At 36.7% G+C, this 8,722-nt stretch overlaps 2 protein-coding genes and 1 non-coding gene across 7 annotated transcripts; all 3 read right to left on the reverse strand.

Moving 5' to 3' along the window:
* Nucleotides 1–587: 587 nt before the first annotated feature.
* LOC127082960 (ATP-dependent RNA helicase DEAH12, chloroplastic) lies at nt 588–4,573 on the reverse strand. The gene is made up of 2 exons (XM_051023191.1): nt 2,566–4,573; nt 588–1,975 (listed from the first exon to the last, which is right to left on the reverse strand). The coding sequence occupies exons 1-2, from the start codon at nt 4,571–4,573 to the stop codon at nt 762–764; spliced, it is 3,222 nt and encodes a 1,073-aa protein (XP_050879148.1). The 3' UTR covers nt 588–761.
* A 134-nt stretch (nt 4,574–4,707) lies between these two features.
* LOC127082962 (uncharacterized) lies at nt 4,708–6,409 on the reverse strand. 5 transcript variants are annotated; one of them, XM_051023195.1, is made up of 7 exons: nt 6,178–6,409; nt 6,007–6,095; nt 5,799–5,920; nt 5,581–5,713; nt 5,435–5,502; nt 5,152–5,347; nt 4,708–5,063 (listed from the first exon to the last, which is right to left on the reverse strand). In XM_051023195.1, the coding sequence occupies exons 2-7, from the start codon at nt 6,065–6,067 to the stop codon at nt 5,059–5,061; spliced, it is 585 nt and encodes a 194-aa protein (XP_050879152.1). In that variant the 5' UTR covers nt 6,068–6,095; nt 6,178–6,409; the 3' UTR covers nt 4,708–5,058. The 5 variants fall into 5 exon arrangements, with proteins under 5 accessions (XP_050879152.1, XP_050879151.1, XP_050879150.1 ...); XM_051023194.1 differs by having other exon boundaries at nt 4,708–5,025; nt 6,007–6,092; nt 6,178–6,407; XM_051023193.1 differs by having other exon boundaries at nt 4,708–5,025; nt 6,178–6,407.
* A 68-nt stretch (nt 6,410–6,477) lies between these two features.
* Nucleotides 6,478–6,550, reverse strand: TRNAR-UCU (transfer RNA arginine (anticodon UCU)). Its single transcript has one exon. It is a non-coding gene; the product is annotated as a tRNA-Arg (tRNA).
* Nucleotides 6,551–8,722: the final 2,172 nt, after the last annotated feature.

Below are 8,722 nucleotides of genomic sequence, written 5' to 3' on the forward strand. Positions count from 1 at the left end.
ATTTTGCCATTCTGATGGTGACCTTTTTACACTTCTCTCTGTGTACAAAGAATGGGAGGCTCTGCCTCAAGAGAGGAGGAATAAGTGGTGTTGGGAAAATAGCATCTCAAATACGCGCTAGAGAGGCAGAAAAGATGGCGGCTATCCTAAACAAAGAAAAGGATGGTCTCTCTGTTGCTTTGTTGGAAGAGGCCATGCAGTTGTTTGCTTGTCGCCAAAGGGTGAGATTGCTTGAGCTTCAAGTTTTGAACCTGCAGCAAAAGCCAGCAATGTTGATGCCTGCAGAGGAGGAGGCTGTAGGATTACCCCATGAAGAAACAGTTAGTGTCTCATGGGTTCTGGCTTTGATTTTTTTAATTGGGAATTGGGGTTGCCACTGCCCTTGCTTGGGGTTACTAGTCCTGCTGATATTGCAGATATGTAGTTGATACATGAAAGAAAGACAATCTGCATATACAAATTTTTGTATCATTATCTGTTTTTGTTTATTTACTGCAACATGATTGCTAATCTGTGCAACAGTAATGCCATTTTAGTAGTATAACTTGAAGTGTCTTAATAAATTTAATGATATGAACAGTCGAAAAGGACCCAAATGATGCAAACTTATATTAAAGAAATCTCGTGTACAAGATGGGTACAGAGTAGTGCAGAACTGCTATTATATATACATTAGTTCACATCTTTGCATTTTCCAACGCCTATGCACATAATATTATATACCACTATACTAAACTTACAATCACCACACAAATAGCAATTTATATGGATAAGTGTATAGTTCTCATATGATCATAACATTCATCACTTTCTAAAAATATTTCCAAGCAAACCCAGCAGACATGTTTTCCGCACTTGCACTCAATGTGATTGCACCCATCAACCTTTTCAATTATTTGCCCACAAGCAGAGCAGCTCTTGACTTGTTCTTTCCCTTTACACCACTCCCTCAGAGATGTGATCTCTGGGTCATCTTTAAGCTCCCGGTATCTCTCGCATGAAACGAATGGATGATACTCTAAGTGGCACTTGGTACAAGTGTCTGAATAACATGCTCCGCAAGTAAATGGCTCACTACCTGTGTCGGGATCTGCAACTCGATAAATTGAGGGGCAGTCGGGAGACGGGCAAAACCTATAAGTTCCTGAACTCGAAGCTACAAAAGCTCGCAAAGAAGCCCTGAAAAGTTCATCTAACTTGTCATTTGACAGGAGAGTTCTGAAATCTGTAAGCAGAATAGGATCTCCACAGCCCGTGTGAGCACAACATATTGGGAAACTGCCTTGGTTTCTTATAGCAGATTCACACTGCTCAACCAGACACAACCGGCAGAAGAAATGACGACAGCCTTCAAGTTGATATCCATCCTCAACCTCACACAAGCAAACTGGGCAACTAGGTCCTGTGTCGAGTCTCTCAACTAAATGAATGCTTGAACACGCAACCTCCAAAGTTATTTCCTCTACTCTTGGTTTCAACTCCTTGTTACCATTGAGAAAAATTGCCTGTTGGCGTGTGTTAAGTTTGAGATCAGCCCCAGGTACCTTCTCTTTTAGCCCTTGAAGATCTGGCCCAAAAGTCTTAACCACTTGTTTCATCAAGTCGGGAGGTAGGTCCCTCCCTCTCAGAGGGATTACTAACTGCTTTTCTTCATGGAGGGAGAGTAGGGATTGAATTAACTTCTGCTGAGCCAAAGCAATCTTTTCTGGTGAACCAAAAATTCTTAAGTTCAGGCTGGGCCTGTCAAAAACTATGTATGTTTTGGTCTCTTGCTGTATGGAGCATTTAAGACTAATGCCCTCTCTGGACAAAATGAGTTGTAGAGCTGCGGGAGGAAGGCTTCCATGGTCAATGAGTTTTCCTCTCAACAGTTCTTCCAGAGGTCTCCTAACTTCTGCCACTGTCTTGGTGGCATTGGCTGTTATCTTCAGTCGGTGGGAACCATTAGCAGTTCTGTTTAGGTTCCACTCAAGACCTAACCAAAAACGATTCATTGTCAGCAGTCAAAAAAGATGCAATAGATGACATGACAGAAACTAACAACCAAAAATAGGGCGATTTATTTTGGACAGAAATATTCTTAAAACACAACTTCAAAATACAGGGCCCTTTTTTATAATTGCTACCAAAATTATTAGTTTCCATTTTACAAGAAATTCCAAAATGAAAGTAACTATGTACACGCCCTTAAATTGTGTACATCTTAAACAACTAGTGCCTTAAATCCACATCCTTACATATAATACACCAACTGCTAAGAAACAAGTAAAATAAGGGACCAAAAACAAAAAAAGAAAAACTACTGCTCACTTCTCTCGTTTTTCCAACCTGTTTTCTTTGGGAGGGAAGGGGTGCAAAAAAATACTGCTGAAGCTTAACTGGATATAAGTTATTATTTTATAAAGAAGAAACAACACAATTGAACAAAATACATGGTGAATGTCAACATTTTTTAGGGGGAATATTAAGTTGCAGCCATGTAAATAAAAGGCTCGGCTTTTGAAAAAACATCAACAGAAGAATTACAAGCATCTATAAAAGAAAATGAGCATAATGATGAAATACCATTTAAATTGTTGAAGTTTGCAAGTATTTTTTCCAATTGTTCCGCAATCACGTGATACACTGGTGCAGGAAATATCAAGGAGCTATGAAACAACTGTTCACACATTATCTTTTGCCATGAAAGACATCCGGGTAATACCTTTCCTTCAATTTCTTCCAAAGCTTTAGCTGCTTCTAAATGTAATCTTCCATCAAAATTAATTAAAGCTCTCATGTAAGAATCCTTTGGCTCAGGTGGAAATACCTGAACACGGCAAGAACTAATATGAGGGTCTACCTTGGGCATTAAGGGGGAAATTACTTTAAAGAGTGCCTCTTCGCAGGCACTGCAGGGTGGATTTCCAACAGCCTCTCCCCTCACCACAAAAAAGTCCAGAATCCTTCTACTTGTAGCATTTCTTAGTACATCCAAAATTTCTGTTTCTTGAAGCTCTTTGTCAAGCCCACTTATCATAATACTGTCCATTGACTTATTACTAGGTGCACAACGAACATACCTCCCTCCAATTGCAAGGTTATAAAAATCTCTCAACATGAAATTGACATCATTTTTATCACATATAACTATGCCAAATCCTCTGCTAAGTCTGCGAGGCCAGAAAATTCTTGCTTTAACTTCAGGAAATAAAAATGTTTTATCCCCTCCCATAGCTGATTGTGAAGGAAGTATTTTCAAGTTCGAGCCGCAAAACTCGTCTCCATCCAGCTCAACGGCTCTTTTGGCAGCATCAGGGGACAAAAATGTTATCTTGCCCCACTTTTCTCTATCTGGAGGATCCTTCCCCATTCCTTGGAACTTGTACACAGCACATATAGAACCTGAGGTATTCTTTTCAAAAAACATCAGGAGCTCCTTGTCATCAATTGCATTTATGTTTGAGTGATACACATCAACACTCAGGGAATGCTTCTCGAGTTCCAGATGCTTTATCTCAGCACCAGACCCAAACAAAGCCATAGGTGATGCAGAACCAGACCCGTGATACAAACATTTTTCCATACATTCTGTGCGTAACCTCTTTTTCTCGTATTCTAAAACATCACTCACCAACATAGTAGCTGTATTCATATCGTGTGAAGCGGCATATAACTGGATGAGATTCTCGTCAACTTTCACTTCAACAAAGATTCTTTCATCCAAACAAGCTTTCCTAATACGTGAAACATGACCAAGCAAATTACTGTTGGATTTCCCACAAAATCTTTTGAGAAGAATAGTGCCAAAACCAGTCAATGTCTTAGTTTGCAACTTCCGTTCTTCCATCTTGGATACATCAAACGAGGGAGGGGGTTGAAGGTCGTATAATGATTGAAACTCAACAGCACTAACACAGACCAGATATTCATTAGACACTGAGAGAAGGTCACCGAAAACCACCCAACTAGGCTTCTGAGCAAACACGAGCAAGGAAGAAGATGGATGCAGTTGAACATGTTGTCCAGTTTGCGCTACTTCATAACCAAGTTGATTGCGTCCAGAAAACATGGCTACATTTTCAGAAAGTGAGGCCAGTATAACCTTTTTCATATTCTTATCATGAACAGAAGGTGTATGAGGATCCCAACGCCAGTAACTTGGAACAACAAAGCCATGTTCACGCTCTAGAAAAGATTCTAACTCGAAAACTGTGTCTTGGCATCTCCTCATAGATTTAGCATTGATGCTATTTTCCCAACACCACTTATTCCTCCTCTCTTGAGGCAGAGCCTCCCATTCTTTGTACACAGAGAGAAGTGTAAAAAGGTCACCATCAGAATGGCAAAATTGCACTTTGAGACAATCAGATCTTTGCTTATCACCTTCATTACCAAATCTGCAAAATATGTTACTAGCATTGGGCATCATGGCAGCAAGGACAACATCTTCTCTGCCCAGAGCAAGTTGGAAACAGCCAAGAGACACGATACAAGCAAGGGAATGATAATCAAATAGTAGGATGAAGGACACGATCAACAAATTCTTTACGACCAAATTAAAAAAATGACATGGAGCGACACTATTTCTCATTTAAAAGTATCACATTTTTATTGATTATATATCTTTATGGTTCATGATAAGATTCACTTCACAATTTGAAAAATGTTTCTTTATATTCAAGATTTTAAATCTCAATGACGATGGTGGTTGAGGTTATCAAGAAATGGCATCAATATGAGATATAATATCTTAAAATTGTTAGAGCACAAACAATCCTTTAGATTTTCTGTCCTGAGGAACAAGAACTAGAAACTTAAAGAAATGACAATGCATCAACCAATACCTTCAAGATAAAATATAGACTAAATATGTATCATTGTGAATCTACAAATGCTAACATCTACAAAATTAAGGTATTATATAGGAATACTATATCAATCATATCTGATTTTCGGGCTGTGAAAAGAACTCCTTTGCTTTATGAGCTACCTCTGCTTCCAAAATTGCTTCTTGAACTATGTCAGATCCTTTCACATCAGCTCCTAATACAACCAAAGCTTGTTTCAATTCAGATATCATTCTAGAGCAAATAAAAAACGCTGCATAAAAATCACTATAACATAGTATGCGATGCAGATAACAGACAATCATGATTAAGTTATTATTACCACCACGATTTGGTAAGAGTCCAGTACTTTCAGCGGAAACTGGCATGACAATAAGCTGCAGACCATCTTTAATCTTCTCAACTTCAGCACTACTTGCCAATGAACCATTCTTGATGGAAGGGGCCTCGGCCAACCTGGCATAAGTAGTTGCTTTGCTTTGCATATTGAATGAATTGGATGGCAATGGAGTTGAATCCTATAAATAATTAGACGTGTAAGAAAACACGCTCCCTAGAGGAGTCCATTCTATAGAATTATTAGTTTCTGTATGTGGTCAATAAACCTTGGTAAGAGACGATATTGAGAGATTCACCCCAGCACCTTCCGGTATCCTGTTGTTTGCATATCCACCTACAGCCGATAACACGGTTATACAAAATATCGGCATCAATACATTTCGATTAAATCGTGCATCAATGTAAACAATACCATTTAAGATGGATGGTTGGTCGAGATTATCAAGCCTCCGAGTTAAAGGGCCAGGATTTATGAATGATAGACTTCGAACTTCATGTTGAATAGCATCTACTTGTGCCATCATATCCCGAAGTTCGTTATGAAGCTAAAAGGCAGAATATGTGATTAACTATATTTTCTTACAATGCAATGATGAGTTTACCTAGTTTTAGTATGGACAGAGATAGTACCTGGCGAGCTTGAGATTGCTGTATAACAGATCCAAGCTGTCCCCGGGCCAATTGTACATATGCAATAGCCCGGCCAGCCATCCTCCCAGCTGTTCTGGTTATGATTGGCAAATCCTTTGGACCTATTGCACATTGATTTTCCGGTTAAACAATTGAGATCTATTAGTACTAAAATTTCGATATGATAAAGATAAGTAATGAACCAAACCAAGCAGAGCCGCAGTGGCTCCCAGCAATAAGAATATTTCTCCATATGAAAATCCCAGCATTGTTGAGTCTTGTTGTGTGAGATTTCTACTGGAGTGGGGTTAAGAAACGAATGTTGAGAATTGAATGAAAGCTTGAAACCTAAAAAGGTAAATTGAAATTAACAGAATACCTGAGCTATCAATTGACTGGCTTTAACGCGAAATCGGGAATCGTAGTGTGACGGAACTTAATCGCCGGTAAATTGCTTTTTGTTGCGACAATGAAAAACTCCGGCGGCTAAAAAGGGTTTGCTTAGGAGACTTAAAAAAGAGAGAAATAATAATTGTGATATAGTAAAAGAAAAATCGCCGGTAAATTGCTTTTTGTTGCGAGAATGAAAAACTCCGGCGGCTAAAAAGGGTTTGCTTAGGAGACTTAAAAAAGAGAAATAATAATTGTGATATAGTAAAAGAAATTAAAAATAAATTAACACACCTGGTGGGACTCGAACCCACAATCGCTTGATTAGAAGTCAAACGCCTTATCCATTAGGCCACAGGTGCTCATATTTAAATTGTGCTATGCAATCAAATTTATTTTCACACTTGGTTCTTAATCGAAGAAAAATTAGAGAAAAACAACAATAAGTTCACCCCAGAATTTGTTATGGATATATTTGTTGTTACATATTTTGCAGTTATTTGTGGTTACATGATCGTCGGGAGGAATAATGATCCATTTTCTGATTTTAAAAGATAAATGAATTGCAACAAAAAAACAATTGCATAAAGGAAAGAAAAAAATGGCAATTATAATCTCTTCATATCTCATGTGATAGTAATTTACTCGTATGGTGGAGGGGCCCAATGTTCAACCATAGGATGAACTTAAAAGATTTATCTTTAAGAAAAGTTTGATTTTTTTTTTATGTTGGTGTTGGTTAAAAAATTTAAATAAAAAAATATTTATGTTCAATGTATTAAATATATATAATATTTTATAAAAAATTTAATTATTTATAGTTTTAGTGAATTGAATACAAATAATTTTAAAATTTTTATCTTTTTAGTTTTTAAAATAATGATTAACTTATCTTTTTAGTTTTTAAAATAATGATTAACTTATCTTTTTAATTTCTTAATGTTTCTACATTAGTTAGCATTTTTTTAATGTTTGATAAAATAACACTGTTATTAAAATATTTCATAATGTACCTAGTAAAACTTTAAATCATTTAAAGAAACTTTTTTATAGTCATTTTTTCATTTCTCCTTTTTTTTAGATGACAAGCCTTGATTAATAAAACTAAGTAATATTTAAGAATTCTAACTTTGGTGATTTATATGTTTCATTTTATTTAATTAAACTAAGTACCACTTCGATCTAAATTTTCTATTTTATATATGTGATTTTTTTAAATAATTATTTTTTTCAATTTAAATATTAAAATAACTAATTTTTCAAATTAATTACTAAAATAACCACTTGGCGCATCCAATTGTCATTCAAAGGAGACGTAAATGAAGATGGTCCATGCTTGCAATGTCATTGCCCTTAGGCGCACATGCATTTGGCGCATGCATGTGTGCTTGTGAGTCTGCGCCACATGCATTGGCGCATGCATGTGCCATGTGTGTGTGGCGTCTAGGGCATTGGTGCATGCATGTGTGTGTTCACCTATAAATACATTGCGTATCTCCCATAATTTTTCACATAACTTCTTATCCTCCTTCCATTTTTCTTCATTTTCCTTCAATCTCCTTCAATTTTATTTTCTTTAACCATGTCTGAACACTCATATATTCACAAGAGAAATGTCGATTTAATCTTTTCAGCAGTTCATCCTCCGATAAAGATTCGACTTTGTAATATATAAACGTTTTAGACGTCTTAATTGGACGTTGAACCGTTGGTTACATGGAGAAATCGCAAAGGGTGAAATGATTAGAAGAATTAAATAGCTTGAGTCCATGTTCAACCAAAATGGAGAAGTTCGTGTATGAGTGGATATTAATACTGACAGACACTCTCACAGGATGATGTATACTATGTCCAAGAAAATTTTGATGGTTGTAATCGCATAGTTATGTTGTTGTAATCGCATAGTTATGTTGCTTATGTGTTGTATTTGTTAGTAATGGTATTTTATTTGTTGTAGTTGGTTGTGTTGTTGTTTATGTGTTGTATGTGTTGTATTTATTTGTGATGGTATTTCCTCACAAAGTTATCATATGAAATAAATGTTGTTTTTAATATAAAGCAAAAGACTTACAATTAAAGTTATCTTGTTGTGTTTGTTCCAACACTGGGACAGTTAGTACGATTATGATCGGACTGGCGACATGAACTACATAATCTAACCATTTTGTTCGACGTATCCACTTCGGTTTGAATACGGGTGTTGTTTGGGCGGCCCTTTTTCTTTCTTTGCATTACTTCATTATGCCAGAGAATGTCCCCTTGATATGCAGGTTAGTAATCCTCTTTTGCTACCACTGAAAAACTAATTTTGTAAATATTGGATAAACTTATTGTCGCATCTCGAAAAATACGATTTCTCGCGATGGTCGCGGAAAAATTTATGTTCGAACAGAGTCGCCACCGAACTTTATTTATCCCAATGAAGGAATAGGAAAATATCGATAAAACCTTTGAAAAAACAGAATAATGGTCGTCGCAACCATATTTGGGTTCGGGAGTCGATTACGTAAGGGGAAGGTATTAGCACCCCTCAC

The sequence above is a fragment of the Lathyrus oleraceus genome, chromosome 5 (genome assembly GCF_024323335.1).
Source record: "Lathyrus oleraceus cultivar Zhongwan6 chromosome 5, CAAS_Psat_ZW6_1.0, whole genome shotgun sequence".
Taxonomy (NCBI): domain Eukaryota; kingdom Viridiplantae; phylum Streptophyta; class Magnoliopsida; order Fabales; family Fabaceae; genus Lathyrus; species Lathyrus oleraceus.

What these genes read in the sequence shown, in the direction of transcription:
- LOC127082962 (XM_051023194.1), bottom strand. Translation starts at nt 6,067, where the DNA reads ATGCTGGGATTTTCATATGGAGAAATATTCTTATTGCTGGGAGCCACT. An exon ending in CAATATCGTCTCTTACCAAG is followed by an intron (nt 5,348 to 5,434) that starts GTTTATTGACCA and finishes AATTATTTATAG; the next exon opens with GATTCAACTCCATTGCCATC. An exon ending in ACTCTTACCAAATCGTGGTG is followed by an intron (nt 5,026 to 5,151) that starts GTAATAATAACT and finishes TGGTTGTATTAG; the next exon opens with GAGCTGATGTGAAAGGATCT.
- LOC127082960 (XM_051023191.1), bottom strand. Translation starts at nt 4,573, where the DNA reads ATGAGAAATAGTGTCGCTCCATGTCATTTTTTTAATTTGGTCGTAAAG. An exon ending in AAACTTCAACAATTTAAATG is followed by an intron (nt 1,976 to 2,565) that starts GTATTTCATCAT and finishes GTTTTTGGTTAG; the next exon opens with GTCTTGAGTGGAACCTAAAC.